General features: G+C 46.2%; 1 protein-coding gene across 5 annotated transcripts in view; it reads right to left on the bottom strand.

The window, feature by feature from the left end:
• KIF13A (kinesin family member 13A) overlaps positions 1-25,233 on the bottom strand; it is a 330,019-nt gene that overhangs the window by 88,904 nt on the left and 215,882 nt on the right. For all 5 annotated transcript variants that reach the window (XM_073566095.1, XM_073566092.1, XM_073566093.1 and 2 more), the window contains exon 17: positions 23,137-23,347. In XM_073566095.1, the coding sequence (XP_073422196.1) occupies positions 23,137-23,347 (211 nt within the window). The remainder of the gene's footprint in view (positions 1-23,136; positions 23,348-25,233) is intronic.

Genomic DNA, 25,233 nt, shown 5'->3' on the forward strand with positions numbered 1-25,233 from the left:
TTTCGTTAGGTACTAAATCAAAAAGAGTACATTTTTTAATATACGGGTGATATATGCATAATTCCCCAAGCATAAACAAAAACCAACAGGCTATACATTATGAGCATATACATCAATCATATAACACAGCCTTTATCATGCCGCTCAGATAAGGTAGATTGATTATAAGTCCCTAAACTAAACTAAACTACAACTACGTCAACTATTTACTAACCCGCAGCTTACTACCTTGCATTATACTGGCTCACATGCAGTGTCTCCATTCTGCAAAGTGAGATGGGAAGAGTTCCACTTTCCCCAGATCTTTTCAAATTTGCCCAGGCATCCCCTGTTCTGATATAATGTGCGTTCGTATGGAACAATCGTGTTTACCAAGTCAATCCAGGCTCCAAGAGATGGACATGAATTACCCATCCACCGCAGTGCCAATACTTTCCATGCCAGAAACAGTGTTTCACGTAGAAAAATCCCAACATAGTGACCCCAAACCTCCTCCTCCCATACCCCAAATAAACAAATCAGTGGTTCAAGAGGGACAGGAGTTTGCACCAGTGATGACAAAAATAGCATCACCTCTTTCCAGTACTGTAGGATAGTGGGACACTGCCATATCATGTGGATAAAATCTGCATCTGGTGAGTGACATCGCAAACATTCTGGTGATTGGAATCTACCCATCTTGAAAAGTCGTATCGGAGTCAAATACGATTGATTTATTATATACAGCTGTATCATTTTATTATTAATTGACGGTGATACTCCGATCGGAGACTCCAGGATCTCCTCCCACTCCTCTCCCTGCGTATTAGGGATGAGTCTTTCCCACTTCCGTTTAACTGAATTTATGGCAGATTCTTCTCCCACTGACAGCATGTACGTATATAAAGAGGAGATAAGGCCCTGGGGACCCTGTGAGTTAAGGATTCCTATCAATGGTAGGGATGAAATGGCAGGGCCCACACCCACACACCTCATGTGCGACTGAAGAGCAGATCTTAGCTGTAAATAGCGGAAAAATTGAGATCTCGGGACATCATGTCTAGCCTGTATCTGCTCAAAAGACATTAAGGTCTCATGATCATACAGGTCTCCTATTGAGGAGACATTATGTTGAGTCCAAAAATCAGTGGATGGGTGACCTAGTAATACCGGAAAATAGACATTTCCCCATAGGGGCATTTCAGCTATGATGTCCCCAAATCCAACCACCCTCTTAACTTGCCTCCAAACTAATCGTGCAAAGCGGAGCAAGGGCAGCAAACGAGGGACACCAGGCCTCTCCAACTCCAGGAAACCCATTGGATAATCGGCTCTTGCAGCATGAAGTAAGTGACTTTTAGAATTAGGAAGATGATTACCTGGCATTCCCGTACTTAGGGCTCTAGCCTGTCCAGCCAAATAATATAGAAATAAATCTGGTAGCGCCGCCCCCCCCCCCCCCCTCCCTTTTTAGGCCTCTGTAGAATGGACAACTTAAGCTTGGGTCTAGTTTTCCCCCATATGAAAGATGTAACCTGGGAATTAAGATTTACAAAAAAGGACTTGGGTACCACTACGGCACTGTGCTGAAGGGAATAGCTAAATTTGGGAAGTAATATCATTTTAATCAGGTTGATACTTCCTGCCACAGAAAGCGGTAATTTGCTCCAGGTTGCAAATTTAACTCTGACCAGTTCCAGCAATGGGTAAATATTAAATTGTAAATCGAACGTGCTGTTTGGGGATACATGAACGCCCAAGTATTTAAAGCTGGATACAATAGACAACGAGGAGAGAGCCTCAAGTCGGGGCATCGGAGCATGGGATAGGGGTAACAGGGCAGACTTTTCCCAATTTATATATAAGCCCGAATATTTACTAAATCCATCTATGACAGCAATCACTTGAGGCAAAGTTTCTTCCGCCTCATCCATAAATATCACCATATCATCTGCGTATAAACCTACGGTATCTTCCCGACCCGCTATATCTATACCCCTAATGCCAGGGGAGGACCTTATACGTATTGCCAATGCCTTAATCGCAAGAGCGAAGAGGGCCGGAGAAAGGGGGCACCCCTGACGGGTCCCCCTATGTAATGAAAAGGGCTCAGATATGGAATTATTCACAATAATACGGGCTTTAGGTTTCATGTACAGTAATTTAACCCACTTCATAAACTTATCACCAAAACCATACCTCTGTAGACATGCAGAGAGGAAAGGCCACTCAAGAGAGTCAAAAGCTTTGGCGGCATCTAACGATGCTAGTGCCCATTTGTTATCTGGCATTAGGGAGCTATATTGTACTATCGACTGGACTCGTCTGATATTAATTGAGGTGCTCTTACCAGGCATAAAGCCCGTCTGGGCAGGATGTATGAGGTTCAATATGATTGAATTTAATCTGGTGGCAAGGATTTTAGTAAAGATTTTATAGTCCACATTTACCAACGATATGGGACGATAGGAGCCACACTCCAAAGGGTCTTTCCCCTCCTTCCTAAGTACTATGATATTAGCCTCGTAAAAGGATTCAGGCATAGAGTCTCCCCCCCATATTCCCTGAAATACCTTTAGCAGAAGTGGCGTTAATATGTCTCGGTATTTCCTATACAATTCAATAGGGAACCCGTCCGGCCCAGGGGCCTTCCCAGAGGCCATGTCCATTATGGCTTTCTCTATCTCCTCCACAGTAAACTCAGCATCAATAAAGGCTCGCTGATCAGAATCTAAGGTACGGAATGTTACATCTGACAGGTAATGCAGACACTCCAAATTATCATAGCCACTCTTGGATTCATATAATGACTTATAATAATCATAAAAGCAGCCAAGAATCTCCTCCGTTGAAGACACCAACGAATCATCCGACTTACGGATCTGTAATATAGTATTAGAAGTATTATGTTGGCGCACCAGATAGGCCAGTAGTTTACTTGCCTGATTTCCCAGTTCAAAATAAGACTGGCGAGCAAAGAATAATTTGCGCTTAGACTTAGTGTCTATATGCTGGGCGTACAATCGTTGGGCAGCCAACCACTCAGTCCTATTGCCACTAGTTTGACTAGATATGTATGCAGCCTCTGAATCCCTCAATCGCTGTTCCATCACATCATCCTCCCTTGAAGTTACCCGTTTAATGTAGGAGATTGTGGATGACAAACAACCCCTCAGATATGCCTTAAGGGCATCCCAAAATAAATTAACATCCTGAGGTTCCTGATGGGACAAAGTGAAACAGTGCAATTGATCGATTGTTCTATCAGGGGTTATTATCAGTTTCAGCCAGAAAGGGTTCAGCTTCCAAACCGTCCTATTATTTAGTTGCCCGTACTTAAGCTTGAGGATGACCGGGCTATGGTCTGAGATTCCTCTATTACCATGCTCTACACTATCCACCCACATTGCCAGACCACCAGTTCCGAATATGTAGTCTATGCGCGACAGGGAGCGCCTAGTGGACGAGTGGCAGGTATACTCTCTCAGCTCAGGGTGCCGCACTCTCCACAAATCTAGCCACCCACTACCCTCCATGAAAAGCGACAATTGGGTCGCTGCTGGCGAAGGAACCCCCCTGGCCACTCTATCATCCAATCTCAGTTTATCAAGAGGATTGTTCATAACCATATTGAAGTCCCCCATACAAATAACGTCCGCGTCCGGATAATTTAGGGTGAAACTCATCGCCTTCTGAAGAATGGACATATTAGCCGGAGGCGGATTATAAACACATATTTCCTGTAATTTACTGATGCATAGACAAAGACAAAACGACCCTCTGGTTCCCTCCGGGTCTCCCTGGCTTCCCATTTGACATCTCTATGCACCAACAGCGAGACCCCCCTCGAGTAACTAGTATGGAATGCGTGAACAGACCACTGTACCCAGGGCTTCTGCATGCCCCGAGCTGTATCCCTGGTCAAGTGCGTCTCCACCAAGGCAACAATGTGAGGGCGGTAGTGTCTAATCTGCAAGAAGACTTTGATCTTTTTCCGGGGGTTTTTTATACCTCTCACATTCCATGTCATACATACCATCTCAGACCCCATATTTACTCCACTGGACATGGCCTACATCAATACCCAGGGAAAATTTAGAGACACCACACACAAGCTGAGACTGCTGCTGGCTGCAAAGTATACCTAAAAAACAAATAAAACCAAAACCACTATAGAACATCAAAGTTAAGAAACAAACAAGACGGGAGCAAAGTCCGGCTCTCCCATCATGAAACAGACACGGGGATACCATCACTGAGCTCAGTGTCCGGTATTGTTGGTAATCCAGGCGCCCGTGGAGAAGGCTCCAATCAAACCATCAATGGAAAAAAAAATCCTGATTAACAGTAGAAACATTAGGATTCCTTCGCAGCAGACTCTTTGCGGGACAGCGGCCACTCAGCCGCCTCCGCCGGATCAGTAAAAAATAGGGAAGAACCCCCGTGGACCACCCGGAGTCTGGCCGGATAGATCATGGAGTAAACGACATTTCTCTCCCGGAGCCGCCTCTTGACTTTCAAGAATTGTGCCCGTTGTTTTTGAAGTTCCATGGAAAAGTCTGGAAAAATTGAAATCGTGGCATTGTTGAACTTAATGGGGCTCTTTTGTCGAGCTAGACGTAGAATCGCATCCCTGGCTCTGCAGTTGAGGAGACGTGCCAAAAAAGGTCTAGGTGGGGCCCCAGGAGGAAGAGGTCTTGTAGGGACCCTATGGGCCATTTCCACAGCAAACGTTGTGGAGAATTCGTCTCCCAGAGATGTTTTGAGCCAATCTTCTAGAAACTGTTCCGGATGTTGACCTTCCGAGCGTTCCGGCAGACCAATAACTCTGATGTTGTTCCGACGAATTCTATTCTCCAGGTCATCTGCTTTTTGCCTCCATGCGTTTACCGAGCCCACCGCTTTTGTAAGCTTGGCTTCCATGGGTGCGATGGTGTCCTCTACCTTGGACACCCTTGTCTCCACCTCCGTGATGCGTCCTCTCATGGTCTGCATATCCTGCCGGAGACGCCCCACCTCGGTATACACGTCCTCTATTTTCCCCGTCAGCGATGTTCTGGTTAAAGAGATAGCCTGCATCAGTTGTTCAGATGCTTGCTTGAGGGTTAATTCCTTTCTCGCCCTCCTCTCCACTCTCAGAGGGGCGGTTTTTACGCTGAACCTGTGGCGGATTATTTCTGAGGGACCGTGCAGTATCAGAATGGTCAGGTCTAGCATACTCTTTCAATTTTTCGGCTGCTCCTGCCCCCTTAGAACGGTTCATTTTCAATGGAAATATGTCACAACCAGGCAGCTGAAATAGTATGTCCAGGAGATTTCCAGGTCCAAGTTATAAGCACAGCAGCGCTGCAATATAATGTTGACAATTGTCCCAGGGGCAGAACAGAGCAGAAGGGTCACCCGGGAGAATAAGATTCGTCCCCGTGTAGCAGCCGAGAGGCCTTATGGATGGGGAGGGACCACAGCGCCCACAGAAACAGCAGCCAGGGATAGGTCCAGAGGACCTAGCGTTATAATAGTACTGACCGGTCAGGTGACTTAGCAGAGGGGAGTGCGGGGCCCAATTTTTCAGGGCACTCACCGCTTCTCCCCGTCAGATCCTCAGGGCAGGTGCTTACCGTCCTGTCCGCGCTGTGAGGAGGGGACCAGCGCTGCGTCTCTCACTGTCAGAGCGCGCGCTTCTGAAGATGAAAAATGGCCGCTGCTCCCTGCAGGCCCCGCCGGTCGCCCCAGCCTGTACCTCCATCAGCGCTCCAAGATTTGGCCTCCCACTGGGCTCCAAAGGTGCTCCGCGGTCCCGGGGGTCCAGTTCCAGCAAGTATGCCGCAGCTCCACGGGTCCGCTGTCAGGATTTGTGTTAGGATACTGGGAGCTCTCCCTGGACGCGTCTTCTCACCGTCGCTACTTAGCCACGACCCCCCGACAGAACTGTCTTTGAGGCCAGGCAGAAGACAGAAGGGTCCACTTTGGGAGACTCTGCCCATTTACATGTAAGGTCTGGGCTAAAAGGATACAAAATGTCTGTCTACTTTCAGGGAAGCACTTCTCAGGGTGCTCCCAGTGTTTGGTCATGGTCGCCTCGAACTTTTTAAGATTGGGAAAGGTCCGGGCAGGACGTTTTACCTGTTTAGAGGAAATGGAGTGTTCTGGAGTGGGAACCTCGTCCTCTTTTAGTTTAAAGGTTTGAGTGATCGCCAAAATAAGGCTATCGACCATGTCTTGTATCTTGGAAGTCTGGTCCGAATCAGAGTCGGACCCGGACTGGGAATGCAGTTCTGACCCAAACGCCTCCTCTGAGGAGAGGGAATGGGGAGAGGAGGGCATCCTGGAAAATGAAGAGGGGCCCGGGGAAGCAGGGCTGTGGAGTCGGTGAGCCAAACCTGCGACTCCGACTTCTCAATTTCCCTTACACCTACTCCAACTCCGACTCCCACATGTATTGCTTATATTTAAGTGAAAAATTTATTGTAGTAGAATGTGAACATCAGACATTTAATCATTTTTATGATACAATAATCAAGATATTTAGATAGAACATAATATATATTTATTGGAATACAACTTTAGAATACAAAAAACTGTAATAAATTGTAAATATGTAACACACTATATCTAATATCAATTACATATATATATTGTGTATATAATATATATATATATATATATATATATATATATACACACATACACACACATACAGTAGCTGAAGAGCCCGGCGCTGCCGGGCATAGTAACTAGCTGTGGTTAGTTATAGCAAATTATAATTATCCTCCATCCCATAGTCCCGTGCCCATATACCCATCATACATATCCACGATCCCATAGGCCCATGCCCATATACCCATCACACATATCCTCCATCCCATAGTCCCATGCCCATATACCCACCATACATATTCGCCATCCCATAGTCGAGTGCCCATACACCCATCACACATCCTTCATCTCATAGTCCCATGCCCATATACCCATCATACATATCCTCCATCCCATAGTCCCGTGCCCATATACCCATCATACATATCCGCCATCCCATAGTCCCGTGCCCATATACCCGTCATACATATCCTCCATCCCAAAGTCCAGTGCCCATATACTCATCACACATCCTCCATCCCATAGTCCAGTGCCCATATACCCATCATACATATCCGCCATCCTATAGGCCCGTGCCCATATACCCGTCATACATATCCTCCATCCCACAGTCCAGTGCCCATATACCCATCACACATCCTCCATCCCATAGTCAACCATTATGACATCATAATGAGGAGCGGGGCTTGATACGCACACACTGTTTCCCCATTATGTAGATAGGCGAATTATGACATCATAATGAGGGGCTGGGCATGACGCGCACACACTTTTTCCCCATTATGTAGATAGGGGCAAAATTGTTTGGTGAATTGGAACGCGCAGGGTTAAAATTTCACCTCACAACATAGCTTAGGACGCTCTCAGGGTCCAGACGTGTGACTGTGCCAAATTTTGTGGCTGTAGCTGCGACGGTGCGATGCCTATCCCGGACATACACACACACATACATACATGCACACTTTGAGATTTATATATTAGATATATATAAGACTATGTAATAAACTATGTAAGTTGCAAAAAACAGTTTTCAACAAAAACATACTAAATAACATTTGTGCAGTCTATGAATTTGTTCTAAGAAATAGAATTGCCTCCATCAGATCCTCCTTCATAGATGACCTCAAATCTGACCTAATAATTTTAAGGCTAGAGAACAACCACTCTACACTAACTTGGGTTGTAGGCAAAGCCGTAACCACATGGGCAACATCTCTAACAATTTCCTGGTATAAAGGAATTGCCTCATGCACAGTCAGTTTTGATGAACGGTTAAATTTTTCTATTTCTTTGAGAGCAAGTGAAACATTTTGCTGAAATATGGTCAATCTGCTTGCTATAGGAGACGGAGTGAAATCTTTTTCCTTGCGGCAACGTTTTGCCTGCTCCATGTCATCCAAATACTTGTCAAAGTCAAACTCCTCATCTGATGAGGATGAAGATATGGCAGCAGTAGCACTGTCAGGACCCAAGTCCTCTTGTGCCTGGCAGTCCTCCTGTAGGCCACTCATCCTAACTGCTACCTCAGTCAGCACTTCTTTTCCTTTAGTAAGCTGTTGATCATCCAGCAATATACGATGACTTGGGTCCACATAAACAGCTGCCAGAAAAATTTTATTTTCCAATAGCTGTGTCTCTCTCCGTTTCATTGAAGCAGAAATGTCATCTGCGATTAAACCTCCTCTTTAGGACAGGCAAAAAGGAGATTTTTGTGTACTCACCGTAAAATCTCTCTCTTAGCCTCTAATTGGGGGACACAGAACCATGGATGTTATGCTGCTGTCCACTAGGAGGCGACACTATGCATAATCTGAAAAAGAATAACTATGGCTCCTCCTCTGCAGTATACACCCCTGGACGGCGTCAGCCTTCTCCAGTTTTGTGCAAAAGCATTAGGAGGAACGTAACAGAAATAACATATCCATGTCTGTAAGAAGGCTACTATGTACGAGCTCAAAGAACAATATGAGAACTCAACCATAACAACGGCCCGTAAGGGAAACAGGGTGGGAACTGTGTCCCCCAACTAGAGGCAAAGAGAAAGAGATTTTACGGTGAGTACACAAAAATCTCCTTTACTCTGTCGCCTCATTGGGGGACACAGAACCATGGGACGTCCCAAAGCAGTCCCTGGGTGGGAAGCAATGGACAAATATTGTGCTAGCAGGTCCCTAAACTTGGGGCACTGCCGCCTGCAGAACCCGTCTACCCAGGCTCGCATCCGTTGAGGACTGGGTATGAACACTGTAGTGTTTCGTAAACGTGTGTAGGCTAGTCCAAGTGGCCGCCTTACACACTTGTTGTGCCGAAGCCTGGTGCCGAATGGCCCAGGAGGCCCCTACTGCCCGCGTAAAGTGCGCCATGATACCGGCCGGAAGAGGGGAATTGTTAAGTCGGTAAGCCTCTTGTATGGTGGACTTGATCCACCTGGCAAGGGTAGCTTTGGAAGCCGGCAGACCCTTGCGAACGCCCTCCGGAAGAAGGAAAAGGGAATCTGACTTCTGGAAGGGTGCAGTCCTAGACACGTATATACGCAATGCCCTGACGAGGTCAAGCGTATGCAGAGCCTTCTCCACTCTATGAACCGGAACCGGGCAAAGGGATGGCAGTGAAATTTCTTCATTGAGGTGGAAGGTGGACACAACCTTCGGAAGGAAGGATGGTACTGTACGGAGAACCAACTTGTCCTGGTGAAAAGTTAGGAAAGGCTGTCTGCAGGAGAGTGCTGACAATTCAGACACCCTGCGCAGCGAGGTGATTGCCACCAGAAAAACCACTTTCTGTGACAGGATGCCGAGTGGGACTTCCTTAAGGGGTTCGAAAGGTGGTGCCTGTAATGCTGTCAGGACCAGGTTGAGATCCCACGTTTCCAGTGGGCGTCTGTAGGGGGGAACCAATCGGGAAACTCCCTGGAGAAAAGTACTTACTTGCGGCTTGTTAGCAATACGCCTTTGGAAAAGCACTGAAAGCGCTGACACCTGGCTCTTAAGCGAGCCTAGGGATAGCCCGGCGTCCAGGCCCGATTGATGAAAACCCAGCACCTTCAGGAAGGAATAAGTGAGTGGGACCTGTCCACGGGATTCGCACCAGGTAAAGAAAGCTCTCCAGGTACGATAATAAATCTTGGCGGAGGCTGGCTTTCTTGCTCTGATCATGGTTGTGATGACGTCTGGTGAGAGCCCTGCTTGGGTTAGAACCCAGGTTTCAAGGGCCACGCCGTCAAATTGAGAGCCCCTGTGTTCAGATGGTAGAACGGACCTTGTGACAGAAGGTCGTGACGGTTGGGGAGACGCCAGGGGGCGTCTGCTTTAAGTTGAAAGACGTTGGCGTACCATGTACGTCTGGGCCAGTCTGGCGTGATCTCGATGGTTGGAACTCCCTCTTGCTTGATTTTCCTCACGACTTTGGAGATCAGGGGGATGGGTGGAAAAATGTACAGAAGCTGGAACTGGGTCCAGTCCTGCACCAGGGCATCCGCTCCGAGCGACCGCGGGTCACGTATCCTGGCCATGAAATTGGAGACCTTGGCATTGAAATGGGATGCCATTAGGTCCACGTCCGTGGTCCCCCAGCGAAGGCAGATCTGGTGAAAAATTTCGGGATGGAGAGACCACTCCCCCACGTCCATTCCTTGTCTGCTGATGAAGTCGGCTTCCCAGTTGTCCACACCCAGAATGTGGACCGCTGAGAGTACCGACCTCGTCTCTTCCGCCCAGTGGAGGATATGTGCCACTTCTCTCATCGCCTGGGCACTGCGGGTCCCGCCTTGGTGATTCACATATGCCACCGCCATGGCATTGTCCGACGGTATCCTTATGTGAGAGACTGCCAGCAAGCGATGAAAGGCTCCCAGTGCTAGGAAGATGGCCCGAATTTCCAGAATATTGATGGGCAAAGTCATTTCCGCTGGTGACCACTTGCCTTGTGCCCTGTGATGTAGGTGCACCGCACCCCAACCTGTCAGGCTTGCATCGGTGGTCAGGACCTTCCAGTGTCCTGAAAGAAAAGATTTTCCTCTTGCAAGCGAAGTTGGCTTGAGCCACCAGTGTAGGGACCTCCTGGTTGACGATGTCAACCGGAATTCCCTGTCGAAGGAGAAGGGATTCCTGTCCCTCAGGTGAAACTGGGCAAATGGTACCGCCTCCATTGCTGCTGCCATCCTGCCAAGGACTCTCATGGCAAACCGGAGGGATCGAGGAGGATTGCGGAGGAGTATGCGAACTCCCAGACAGAGAGCCAGTGTCTTGTCCCTGGGTAGGAGCACCAGACTCCTGGAAGTGTTGAATAGCATTCCCAGGAAGGTCAGGGACTGACTTGGGGTAGTCGATGACTTTTGTAGGTTGACTAACCAGTCCAGGTGACTCAGAGTGTCGATTGTGATTGAGACACTGTCCTCGCAGTCCTTGAAGGTGGAAGCCTTCATGAGAAGGTTGTCCAGGTATGGAACGACTACAATGCCTCTGGAGTGTAGAACGTCCATGGTAGCTGCCATGACCTTGGTAAACGTTCTTGGAGCCGTGGCAAGCCCGAACGGGAGAGCCACGAACTGGTAGTGGTCCTGATTATCGCGAACCTGAGAAACTGTTGATGGGCGGAAGCAATTGGTAAGTGCAGATATGCATCTTGTATATCTATGGAGGCGAGATATTCTCCCTGCTCCATGGACGCAATGATGGACCGAAGGGACTCCATACGAAAATGACGGACCCGTACATAATTGTTGAGCTGTTTCAGGTCTAGTATGGGCCGGACGTTGCCTCCTTTCTTGGGGACTACGAATAGATTGGAGTAGAACCCTCGGAAGCATTCGTTCACGGGAACCGGTACTACGACTCCTGCTTGAAGGAGAGAGGAGACCGCTTGGTGGAAGGCACGAGCCTTGTCTGGTGGTTTTGGTGGAACAGAGATGAAGAACCGGTTCGGTGGACTGGAAGTGAACTGATCTTGTATCCGGAAGACACTATTTTCCTGACCCACCTGTCTTCTGTAATATGCAGCCAGACTTGCTGAAAGAGTAGAAGTCGCCCTCCTACTGGTGGTGTGTCTTCCGGAGTTCGTGAGTCATGATGAAGCGAAGTTCTGAGGTTTTCCTCCCTTGGGTTTCGCTTGGCCTGCTTTTGACTGCCAGGTCCTGTCCGGCCTCTGCACCGCCCGTGGGTTGTCCCTGCGTGGAGAGCGGTTACGATTTTGTGCAGGTCACAAGACGGACCAGCCTGAAGAATTCCGAAAGGATCGGAATCGTGTTTAGTTACGCCGTTTGAACGTGCGTTTAGGTTTCAGCTGAGGGAGAGAGGTACCCTTACCCCCAGTGGCGTTGGATATCATTGTGTCCAGCTTTTCACCAAAAAGCCGTCCACTAAGGTACGGGAGATGGGTGAGGGACTTCTTTGAGGCCGCATCCACTTTCCATTCCCGCAGCCAGAGGATACGCCGGATCATGATGGCGTTTGCTGCTATCCCCGCTACACCTCTTGCAGAGTCCAGGGCTGCATGAAGCATGTAATCTGCTACAACTGCTATTTGAACCGCTTGGTCCGAAAGCCCGGGATTTGAAGCTTGAAGACCATCTTGCAATGCTTTGGCCCAAGCCAGAATGGCCTTGGACGCCCAAACTGAAGCGAACACGGGGGCCAGGGAGGCCCCTGCCGCTTCGAAAACTTAACGAGCCATGCGTTCTACCTGCCGGTCTGCTGCGACCCTGAGGGTTGAGCTATCTGGCAGTGAGAGTAGGGTCTGTGCTGCTAGCCTAGAGACTGGGGGTCCACTTCGGGTGGGTCTGTCCATCCCTTGGTGTCCTTCTGTGGGAAGGGGTACCTTGCTTCCAAATATTTGTGATTGGTAAATTTCTTCTCAGGCTGCGAGAATTGCTTAGTAAGTATCGTCTGAAACTCCGGGTGATTAGGGAAGACCTTAGGTGGTTTCAGGACACTTTCAAAGCAAATTTTGTGTTCTTGGGCTTCCGGGGTAGGATCAGGAATTTCCAGCACCCGATGGATAGCGCTGTAGTGCTAGGGGGACAAGGTATCACAGACCTCTCCATTTCGTTGTCTGAGTCGGAGTCACAGATGTCTTCCGAATCCTGCGTGTCACTAAGGCGATCCCTGATGGGCAAAGTGTAGTGGAGGTCTGCTGTGGTCAGAGATCGCTGTGGGGATCTGCGTTGTCTGTCTCTGGTAGGGGACGGTCTAGGTGACCTGGAACTACGGTGTCTCTCCCTGGAGGGGGATGACCGTGTGCTATGGGATGACGCAGAGGAACGAGACGTGGGGGTCCGCTTACGTCTGGGGGAGCCAGAACCGGCCTGTCCCTGGGTGGAGCTGTCCCTTTGCTGGGTAATGGTCATAGCCGAGACATGACCCTGCAGAGCCTGGAGTAATGTGGAGGTCAGATTATCTATGGACTGTGTCATAGACTGCGACATCTGGGTAGCCCATTCAGGCGTGGTAGTGGCCGCTGAAGCAATGATAGGGGCTTCCTGGGGCTCTGACCCAGTATTTAGGATACAATCCTTACAGTGCGGGTACGTGCTGCCACTGGGGAGAGTGGCTTTGCAGGCTGTGCAGAAAGCATAAAAACAGTCCTGCCTGGCTCTTTTCCTTGAGCCCGGCATAGTGCACAGAGGCTGGCTAGCAGAGGACCATACAGGGGTGTCTACACAGGGGAAACTATAGGAAAGTCTTCTAGGTAATATGGATTCACAGCCGAGTAAAGAGAACCCGGCTGTGATCTTACCCCACCAGTGTGCCCCTAGGTCCAGCGCCGACAATTCACAGTCCTGTGCCCACCGGAGACTGCTGGCGTTGCTGCTGTATCAGACGGCGTCTGCTGCAGCGAAGATGGCCGCCAAGGAGATGAGGAGGAAGATGAAGGGGGCGGAGAGCTGAAAAGAGCGCGCAGGGCCATGTAAAAACGCGCCCCTTCTGCCTTGATCCACCCCTTCTATGACACTGTGAAGTGTCATATTTGTCATCCGGGGGGCGGGCTGGGGGCGGAGAGGAGGCGGCGACCTCAGCTAGGCTGAAGCCGCGGCCTAAATTAGACCTCTATGCCCAGGAAGGGCCCCAGGCCGGTGCGGTAGTCCGGGGGGGTGTCGGATTTTAACCGGACCCCCCCGGATCGAAAGGCAGGCTAGCGGTGGGGCCACAACCCGAAGCGGGGCCCTGTGAGGGGTCCCCCTGTGGCTCTGTAGACAGATGCTGCCGCAGATACAGGGGCGCAGAGAGCCCTGTGTCTGCATGTGCTGTGCCTGCCCGCACTCCCCCCGGCCCCGACAGGAGCCCGCAGCTGGCTGGGGTCTCTGGATGCTGTGCAGGTTGCCATGGAACAGACCCTACCTGCGGCATCTCAACCTAATACCACCAGAGGGGGATTAGGGAAGGTGCTGCTGTCACCGTCAGAGGATTTCTTCCTCGCCTCGACCTCAACCCAAGACCAAAAGGAATTGTGGAAGGAGGGGGGGTCTCAACTTCGAACCAGCACCCGCAGGACTGGGGAAGAAGCGACATGGGGAATCGCCATCTCAACTTCAACTGGGCACCCCATAATGGGAGGCCGAGGAAGGAGCCATGCCGGGAGTCTCACTTAGGAGACCCACTTTTCTTCATCTGTCATCCGGAAGAAAAAGCGGAAAAAAACGGAAAAAGGAAAAATTCTTTAGGCGTGCCTCCTTGCGACACTAAGCAAAAACTGGAGAAGGCTGACGCCGTCCAGGGGTGTATATTGCAGAGGAGGAGCCATAGTTAATCTTTTTCAGATTATGCATAGTGTCGCCTCCTAGTGGACAGCAGCATAACACCCATGGTTCTGTGTCCCCCAATGAGGCGACAGAGTAATAGCAAGTTCTTCCACTCCCTTATGAAAATGCCAGGAGTTAAATCCTCAGCTTGTAATTTTTTAGTCACGGTAAATGGGTTATTAAGCAATTACTTCAATTCAGCCACCTGTGTTCATTGACCTTCATTTAGGGTTACCTGAGGGTTCGCCATATCTATAAGAAACGGTCTTAGTTCAAGCAATCACTCAATCATTAAATAAGTGCTTCCCCACCGAGTGGCTTGATCGACAATTGTCCCTTTCCCAGCACGTCTCTTCAAGATGGAATCAATTTTAGGGGTTCTGGAGGCAATAACCAATTTCCTCACTTTTCCAATCAGATTTCCAGCATGTCCCTCTTGCAGACTATCTCTTATTGCCAGCTGCAGCATGTGCTCAACTTTCTCACTTTCTCCAGCTCGGGGCCCAGGAATCGGATCCTGTGCAGGGCAGGCACCCCTCCTCTCTCTGGTGAAGACTGCAGAAGACAGGACAGAGGAGGGGAGATTGCCCCCTGCAATCTGGAGTCGGTGCAGGACGGGAGCACTGCAGCATACAAGTGAGTTTTGATAGGTGTATGCCCCTGCTTCTAGGGGGGGCAGCTGCCCCCCCTGCCCCTCGCTGGCTACAGCCATGATTCATACACAGCGTTTTTGCGGATCCGTTTTTTGCAGTAAAATGCAGTGACTCTGGGCATCCCAGCAAAGTCAATGGGTTTCAAGATATGACATTCAGACACATTGTTTTGTGAGGATCCGTTTTTGGGCTGAATGAGCATGTCAGTTTGTGTGGCGTTTTTCTAATCTGCTTTTGCTATTGAAAACATTATCTATGAGCTCAAAAACCTTTCAGGTGATGCGTTTTTTTAAAAAGCTGATCGGCTTTTGCAGCTGAAAAACATATCATCAAAAAATGCAGCAAAAGCGCTGTGTGTGAATGTAGCCTTAGATCAGGAATAGAGCAGCCATTTATAGGACATTTCATAACTTTCCCAAATTCCTATGAAAAAATACTCAGCACATCCTGCATTGAACTACTGTACCCAATTTATTATATATTTTAGGAGTCGGTCCATTTTATACCGACTCCACCAAAATGAGCAACGACTCCACGACTCCGACTCCACAGCCCTGTGGGGAAGTGGATGAGGAGCTAGGGAGAGTCCGCTTCCTAGACTCTTTTCCCAACCTGTCCTTGCGAAGATCGTGGTCAGGTGCGTGCGAATCACCCTGTGGGGAGTTTGGAGCACTGGTGGCGGCAGATAAATTTATAAGACGTTCCAGAGCCTGGATGAGGGACTGCGATATTTTTGTCAGGTCCAAGACTGCCTGAGACATGGCAACAGCCCACTCCGGGGGGGAGGGGTGTGCTCTCATCCCGGGCATTAGTGTGATCCTGTGGGGCAGACATGGTGGAAGGATTGCAGGAAGGGCAGGGGGGTGACTGACTTAAGGATCACTTTCTCTTGCAGCGGGCACAGGCGTAATGGATCACGATGGGCTTAGAGGGAGGACCAGAAGCCCCGACCGAGTTGGGCATAAGTTGGGTCTAGTGATACTGCTGACGAGAGCTATATTGACGAAGAGTGCTAGAGCTATACTGCTGAGGAGTGTAGACAAAAAAAAGGGTTGGATCAACTTGCTGAAAATATAAAAATACTTCTTTATTTCACACCATTAAAAACACAACAGTGTCCATGTGGATATAAAAACAGAGATCACATTCTGACGCGTTTCTGGCTATCAGTCCTTAGTCATAGAATCTAACAAAATAAAGGCAAATAAGGCATTATATACAGGTGTGATTCTTTGTGACATCACAAGTGATTAGTGAAAAACAACAAAGAGCTTGCACACCAACATATACTGACTTTTGGAAGAAATGAACTACATATGCAAGATAATTCATTCTGCAATAAATTTCATATACACCTTTTTTTGTAAGCAGCTTGTTTATTGCCAAGAGAGCAGGTTCTCCTGCAGAAAAACACGCAGCAAAAATGCAATGTGTGAACATAGTGTTAAGCCTTTAAATTACTCATTGCACGGATACTAAAAATGATCAACCAAATGAAGTTAGTGACAGAATCAAGAGATTGAGATTCTGGATGCAGCCAATTACAGAGAAATCTCCTTAGAGAAAACCTGCTGCAGTCAAAAAGAGAACTGCAGGATGAGAGAAGATGTATTTTCCAGCCAGATGACAGCATAGTCCCTGCTACAAAGGAATCCCTTAAAGAGGCCCTTTCACTAGTAATATCATCTTAAACTGGCCACATCATGGAATAGAGCTGAGTAGAAAGTAGTTTTTATTTTTTAATTTCTCCTTTGAGACATAGATGAGAAACTAAAAAACAAAAACTATTTCGACTTGGCTCTGCAGCCACTATTCCATGATGTTGCCAGTTTAACACAAAAAGTTCTATTAACATTCTGAGAGCCTAACTGTTGCTTTACAATGGAAGCCAGCAAAATGTTAAAAGCAGCCCTGTGCAGTAGTCCTTCAAGTTACAAGGCATGAGGTTTACAACAGTTTCAACATAAAAGAAGGTTTTTCCTTGGTGACCATAACCTGAAATCACATGCAATATACAGACCACGGATTTGTGGTCTAGCCCTCGCTGGTTGTCTAGTAGCGCCTCTCTAAGGTACAATATGGTACTACAGGTAATTTACTGTTCTTTACCTGTGCTGCTTTTATTACTGTCCAATGTAAAGAACACTAAAGAAACTCCAGTCTTCTATATAGTGTGATTTACAGCTTCCAGTATCTATTTCTGATTTTTTTTACCAGTATTTGTTATCTAGTTGTTTATTTTCTTTTTAGCTAAGTTTCCTCTTATTTCAGGGCCTTCTGAACCACTTAAAAGTTTTCCAGAGTTATGGTTTGTTTCTAACACGTTGAAAATAAAATGAGATCACTTAAGACTGTTGCATCTGATATACAAACTTCTGGCTTCAAGAAAGGGTAGGGAAGGAAGAATAAAAAAATATGGTACCTTGAAAAACTAATCATACCCTGTGAACTTTTACACATTTTTCAGCTAACATCCATAAGCTTACATGGATTTTTATTTGGATTTTATGTGATATACCAACACAAAATAGTAATTATTTGTAAAGTGTATAGGAAATGATACAGGGTTTTCTAAATAATGTTAAAATAACAATCTTAAAGTAGTGACGTGTATTTGCTTTTATCCCTCTGTAGTCCGATACCCCTAAATAAAATCCTGTGTAACCAATTTCATCCAGAAGTCACATAATTAGTAAATTGAGTCTACCCTTGTGTAATGAATTCTCAGTATAACTACAGCTGTTCTGTGAAGGCCTCAGATGCGTGTTTGAGAAAATTAGGGATCAAACAGCATCATGAAAATCAAGGAACACAGCAGACAGGTCAGGGATAAAGTTGTGAAGCGTAAAGCAGGATTAGGCTATAAAAAAGTAGCACGAGTTCTGAACAGCTCACAGAGCACTGTTCAATCCATCATCCAAAAAGTAAAGAGTATGGCACAACTGGAAACCTACCAAGACATGGCCGTCCACGTAATCTGACACCTCAAGGAAGCACTAATTAGATATGGAACCAAGAGGCTCATGGTCACTCTGAAGGAGCTGCAAAGATCAACAGCTCAGGTGGGAGAATGTCCACAGGACAACTATTAGTTGATTATTCCAGAAATCTGGCCTTTATGGAAGAGTGGAAAAAAGAAAGCCATTTTTGAAACCAAGCCATGAAAAGTCATTTTTGTAGCTTGCAACAAGCCATGTAGGGTACACAGCTAACATGTGAAAGAAGGTGCTCTGGTGAGATGAGGCCAAAGTAGAACTGTTTGGGCTAAATGCAACACGCTATGTGTGGTGGAAAACTAACACTGCACATTACCGTGAAAACTAGTGATGAGCGAAATTGCTCCAATATGGTGCTTTCCGAGCATGCTTGGGTGCTAACTCCGTGCCTGCACGTATTACGGCTGTTCAACAGCTGCAACACATGCAGAGATTGTCTAACAAACAGGCAATCTCTGCGTGTGTTGTGGCTGTCGAACAGCTGAGAGACATGCAGCAGCGGGGACTCAAACATATTTTTCAAGCACACCGAAGACACTCGGTTAGCATCGGAGCATGCTCTGATAACACCTTATCAGAGCACATTTGCTCATCACTTTTTTTGATCAAATAGATTTTTATTAATCAGAATTCAAAATACAGAATATACAGTAAATCTTCCACAAACAATAGATTTACAAATTGAACATCCCTGTTCCCCCCCTCCCACCCCCCCCATGTAGACAGCATATATAACTCTTTTCTCCATAAGATTTCTCTTACACCGTAATTTACCATTAGTCATCCTTTTTACCCATATTGTCAATCAAACCATACAAAACAGAAATGTTCCTATGTCTGGGTATTAATGGTCTATCCACAACACCAGCATTGTAAAATATAGCACAGTCCCATCAGTTAACTGTACCGTATTGTAGCCAGGGATTCCACAACCTCTCATAGGTTTTAGAATTGCCTCTTTTAGCATATATCCTCTCCTCCAGCTGGATGATACAAGACACCTGTTTCACAAACTCTCTCCCAGAAGGTGGTTCTTTCCTGATCCAGTTCCTCGCAATCAGCTTCCTTGCTACATATAGTAGTCTGGCTATAGCAAGCTTTGCACTATTAACTATTTAAATTTCCTCCACATATCCCAGTATGCAGACCAGTGGGTTTTTGGGTATAACACTTCCGTAAGCCCCTTCTATTCTGTTAATGACATTAAACCAGAACGCAGATAGCCTGGGACAAGTCCACATCATATGAAGGATTCCGGCATCAGACCCCCCACATCTTGGATAGTCAGAGTTGTCCCTCAGCCCCATTTTAAACATCAGAAGGGGGATACGGTACACACGATGGATCACAAAGATGGGACAACCTAGCTAGTTCACTCATAGTGAGTTTGGGGACATATTCTAGGATGCTGTCCCATACCTCATCAGTCATCACCCCAATCTCTCCCTCCCATTTGGATCTTGCTTTAAGTGGGAACCCCATTAAATGTGTATGCGATATATCTTGGTAGGTGTTAGAAATTACCCCTTTCGTAAGTCCATCACCACCACATATATAGTCCAACACTATGTCAGATTGTATCTGCAGGTTTCTGGAATGTTTTTGAGCCGTAATGGCATGCCGTACCTGACAGTAGTGGTACCATTCAGAATCCGGCAACTGAAACTCAATCTGTAATTGCACAAACTGTCTCAGCTCCCCGTTATCCATAATTTGAGACATTAATGTCAGCCCCCTACGTTTCCAGCCTTCCAATCTCCCAAGTTTCCGAATCTCTGGGAGGTTACTATTATCCCATATAACTGTGAATCTAGTCAACCCGGTCACCCCTCTCACCCTCTTTAGTCTGTTCCACAGGTCTTGTAAGAGTCGCAGAGTGGGACACCCGTCTCCCATTACACCCATCTTCCCATCCTCTAGGCCAAGTATCAACGGGCTTCTATTTAGTACGTATTCCAGCACTCCTCTGATGACACCTGCCTTCTCTTGATTAGACCACCCTCTGAGATGTTGACTATGGGCAGCTAAAAAATAAAGTTCCGGATTTGGTAGTGCCAGTCCCCCCTCATCCTTTGGTCTTTGCAAGGTTTCAAGCCTTATTCTAGGTTGTTTCTTACCCCATACCAAGGCCCTAAACAGTGAATTCACCACTCCGAACCTTTTCTGCAGTATCCAGATTGGGGAGTTGTGTAATATATATAAAAGCTTGGGCATTAAAACCATTTTAAGTAGATTAATCCTTCCCACCACCGACAAGTGTAATTTGTTCCAAGTATCCACCTTAGTTCTTAGAATTGCCATTAGGGGTACTAGATTAGTATTAAGGTACTCAGTCACCGGTAGGGAAACCTGTATCCCCAAATATTTAAACATTTCCACACACTGTAGTTTGTTGGCCCCTATGTCTTCCTGAGTCCATACCACCTCCTTGTCCACTTTAAATAGGCTTGATTTAGACCAATTTATGGTCAGTCCTGAGATCTCACCGAACCCCTCAATGGTCTGCACAGCATGATCCAATGAAGCCCCTAGGAATAACAAAAGGTCATCCGCATACAGGGCCACCTTTTCCTCCAAATCGCCATATTGAAACCCCTTTATTGCCTTGTTGCGTCTAATAGCAGCTGCCAATGGCTCTATCGCAATAGCGAACAGGAGCGGCGACAGTGGACAGCCTTGCCTCGTTCCTCTATGCAGCTGTATTCCTGCGGACATTACCCCATTAATCTTAACTCTAGCTGTGGGTTGAGTATACAATAGCTGAATCCACGCTGTAAATTGAGGACCAAAGCCCATACTATGCAGCACTCTCCACAGGTATGACCATTCTACAGTGTCAAAGGCTTTATGGGCATCAAGTGAGGCTATCACCCTCCCACATGGGTTATCGACTGGCAACTGCAGATTGAGATATAGTCTCCGTATATTGGCTGCTGTTGATCTGTTGGGCAGAAACCCCGATTGATCCATATGGATCAATGTATCAACAACACCAGTTAGTCGGTTAGCCAGTACTTTAGCCAGTATTTTCACATCAGCTGTCAGCAAGGATATTGGCCTGTATGAATCTGGAATTCCTGGATTCTTACCGTCCTTAGGAATCACCACTATCACCGCCTCCCGCATAGACGCAGGCAAAATCCCTTCTTTCATAGCCTCCTAAAACACTATTAATAGCTTGGGTAGCAGAATTTCTTCTAAGTGTTTGCATATTTCCGCAGGAAGACCGTCTGCTCCCGGGGCCCTCTCATTAGTCTTGCCATGCAGAGCCATCTCCAACTCCTCTACTGTGATAGGAGACTCCAATTTATCCCTGTCTTCCATAGATAGTGTCGGAAACAGTCCAGCTCCTAGAAATGCCTCCGCCCTCCCCTCCCCTCCCATTCTACTCGATGAATAGAGGTTCTGGTAAAAACCTGCGAAGACCTCCAGAATTTCGGGCGTCTCAGTAACCCTTGTCCCCTTTGCAGTATCCATACTATGTATAAATGAGCTGCCTCTCTGGGCTGCAGCTATAATCGACAATAGATGACCAACTTTTTCCCATTCTTCATAGAATCTAACCTTCTGAAAAGCCTGCTTCTTAGTTGCTTTATCTAGTAGTAACCTATTGACCCTTTCATGTGCCTGCCTAAGTGTCAGTTGAGTGTCGGGTGTAGCGTGCTGTGCCATTTCTATTTCCGCCCTAGTTAGGGCTTCCAGACTATCCACCTCATCTCACTTAGTTTGTGTCTTTCTCCTACATATATCCCTGTATAGAATTCCCCGGAGATATGCCTTCATGGCGTCCCATACCACCAGAGGATGAGCACTATCATTATTATGGACAAAGAATTCCCCAATCTCCCGCATGATGCCCTGCATATTTATATGTTGTATCCAGGCCGGATGTAACTTCCACTCTCCCCTTATCCCCCCTCTCAAACGCTCCCGTTTAATGGACACAAGGATGGGACTGTGGTCCGAGATCACTCTCGGTAAGTATTGCACATCCCCCACCACTGCATTCATCAACTCATTAGCTAATGCCATGTCGATGCGAGATAGGGTATTATAAGAATCTGAATAGCAGGAGAAGCACTGTTTGCCATCATTTCTTATCCTCCAAATGTCCATCAAACCCATTTCCCGAACTAAATTGCCAAATGGGGTTATAGTGTCACTCAATACTCCCAACGGCCTCCTATTCCTGTCCCAATAAGAGTCTATTACATTATTATAGTCACCCACTATCAAAAGAGGCAATACTCCCCCTCTTCCTGAGAATTCCCAAGTCTCCCTCAGCTTAGTATTCGAGTAGGGGGGTGGAATATAAATAGCGGCAATGCACATAAGGTGGCCAAATAATTTACATTTGATGACTACACACTGCCCATCCGGGTCATATTTGCTCATCACTACTGAAAACACAATCCCCACTGTCAAGCATAGTGGGGGCAGCATCATGCTGTGGAGATGCTTTTCTTCAGATGGGACAGGGAAGCTAGTCAGAGTTGATGAGAGGATGGATGGAGCTAAATACAAGGCAATCTTGAAGGAAAATCTGTTAGAGGCTGCAAAAAAGTTCAGACTGGGGTGTAGGTTCACCTCACTGCAGAACAACAACCGTGAACATACAGCCAAAGCTACAATGGAATGGTTAGACACAGCACATAGCATAGATAAAGCATATTCATGTGTTTGAAAGACCCAGTCAAAGTCCAAACCTAAATCCTATTGAGAATCTGTGGTAAGACTTGAAAATTGCTGTTCAAAGATGATTGCCATCCTATCTCACTGAGCTAGAGCTATTTTGCAATGAAGAATGGGCAAATATTTCAACCTCTAGTTATGTAGTACTGGGTGAGACATACCCCAAAGTTCTTGCACCAGTAATTGCAGTGAAAGGTGGTCCTACAAAGTATTGAATCAGGGGGATGATTACAAATGCATGTCACAATTTTCAAATGTATATTTTAAAATATTTAGAAAACTATGTATCATTTGCTTTACACTTCACTAATACTTGCTAGTTTGTGTTGGTAGATCACATAAAATCCCAATAAAATACATTTAAGTTTGTGGTTGTTAGGTGAAAAATATGGAAAAGTTCACGGGGCATGCATACTTTTTCAAGACACTGTTTATCGTTTCAAGGACATTGGCTCATTATACATCTTAAGTAGAAAGTTCTAACCTCTCTTCCGCCCATATGTTCATTTTCTGCTGTGCTGTCTGAGACGTGTAGGAGAGACGCTCATTGCTGTGCTGGTGTTGTCTTTCAGGAGAAAGCTGCTGTCTCAGCTGTTCAAGTTCTCGCTCATACATGAGCCGCTGTTCTTCAAGGGCGTTCCTCTTCTCCTCTAAATACTGCTTCTCAAGGACTTGAACAACATTGTGGACAGGATCTGCAGAGTAAATCTACATTAGGCTCAGAATACAAGGGGACAACAGTAGTTACAAACGCAATTGCCAGTGCAGCAGCAACCATTATCTCATGTATCAGATACAGCATAGTTTGCAATGTGGTCAGACATAAAATACCCATCTTCCTACAAGAGTCCCTTTTGTGGCCCAAATTATCTGTAACGGGATGCTATTATCAGAAAATTATTTATTTTTTAAATCAGGTTTTTATGTTACATAAATTTAAAAATTGAATATTTTTCGTATCAATTTTATTTATTTTTTTTATAATAATGAGTATTATTATTGCAATTTTCACATGGACTAATAGGCTATTTTAGACTCATACTTCCGATCCATTCAGGAAGTTTTCAGCAAGGCTGCTTATCACCAGATGCGGGACGACTGATAACACCACTATACACAGCTGATATCACAGGATCCATCAATCGCATTAGGCCATGTTACAGCTGACTTTCCTGCCCTTTACAAAGAGCTTTGCACATGTTCATTAGATGCTTACATTCAAAAGACGATGTGAGTATGCTGATGGCGGCTAATGATCATGCCTGCTTACCTGAAACAGGAAATTAACCCCTTAAGGACCAAGCCACTTTGTAGGTTAATGACCAGGCCTTAATTTTGAAATCAGACCACTGTCACTTTATGTTGTTATAACACTGGAACGCTTCTACGGATCCAGCTGATTCTGAGACTGTTTTTTCATGACGTATTGTACTTCATGTTAGTGGTAAAATTTCTTCGACATGACTTGCGTTTATTTATGAAAAAAACGGAAATATGGCGAAAATTTGTAAAATGTTGCAATTTTCAAACTATTAATTTTTATGCCCTTAAATCAGAGAGATATGTCACAAAAAATACTTTATGGGTCTTTCACTTTTTTACTTTGATTTGCTCCAGCATTGTAATGTATTATACCCATGCTGAAAGCTTCTGAGACCATGCTGTGACCGTAGTTAGCCAGTTAAGGTTGTGGCTTGTTCACCATCAGCATTAGGAAAGGTCGGGCAATGCAAATTGCTCAGCTTTATAAAAACCCAGTCTGCTCTAACCTTGTGCCAATAAACATCAGCCATGGGTTCTTCTAGGTAGCTGTCTAGCACTCTGAAAATGATGGCGGCTCACAAAGCAGGAAAAGGCTATAAGAAAATCACAAAAGTGTTTTCAAGTTGTGCTTTCTTGTGATTAAGAAATGGCAATTAACATGAACAGTGGAGTTCAAAATAAGGTCTGGAAGACCAAGCAAAATGTCAGTGAGTGCTGCTCGTGGCTTGTTAGAGTGTCAAATCAGAACCCCCCCACTTGACTGCAAAAGACCTTCAGAAAGATTTAGCAGAGTGGAGTTGCAGTACATTATTCTACTGTTCACAGACACTTGCACAAATATGGCCTTCTTGGAAGAGTTATCAGAAGAAAACCTCTTATGCATCATCACCATGCGTTTTCGGAAACAAGCCATGTGGACTGATTAGGTTAAAGACTTGATTAGGTTAAAATAGAACTTTATGGCCACAATGATCAAAGATATGTGTGGAAAAAAGGGCACAGAATTTCAGGAAAAGAACATCTCGCCAACCATTAAGAATGAGGGTGGATCAATCATGCTTTGGGGTTGTGTTGCGGCCAATGGCACGGGAAACATTTCATGAGCAGAGGAGAAAATGTATTCAATGAAATTTCAACAAATTCTTCATGCAAACATAACACCATCTGTAAAAAAAGCTGAAGTTGAAAAGAGGATGGCTTCCACAAATGGATAATGATCCAAAGAACAAGTCAAAATCCACAACAGACTACCTCAAAAGGCGCAAACTGAAGGTTTTACAATGGCCCTCACAGTCCCCTGACCTTAACATCAGCGTTG

This window comes from Dendrobates tinctorius, unplaced genomic scaffold (assembly GCF_039654945.1).
Source record: "Dendrobates tinctorius isolate UK_male_01 unplaced genomic scaffold, ASM3965494v1 ptg000004l, whole genome shotgun sequence".
Lineage (NCBI taxonomy): Eukaryota > Metazoa > Chordata > Amphibia > Anura > Dendrobatidae > Dendrobates > Dendrobates tinctorius.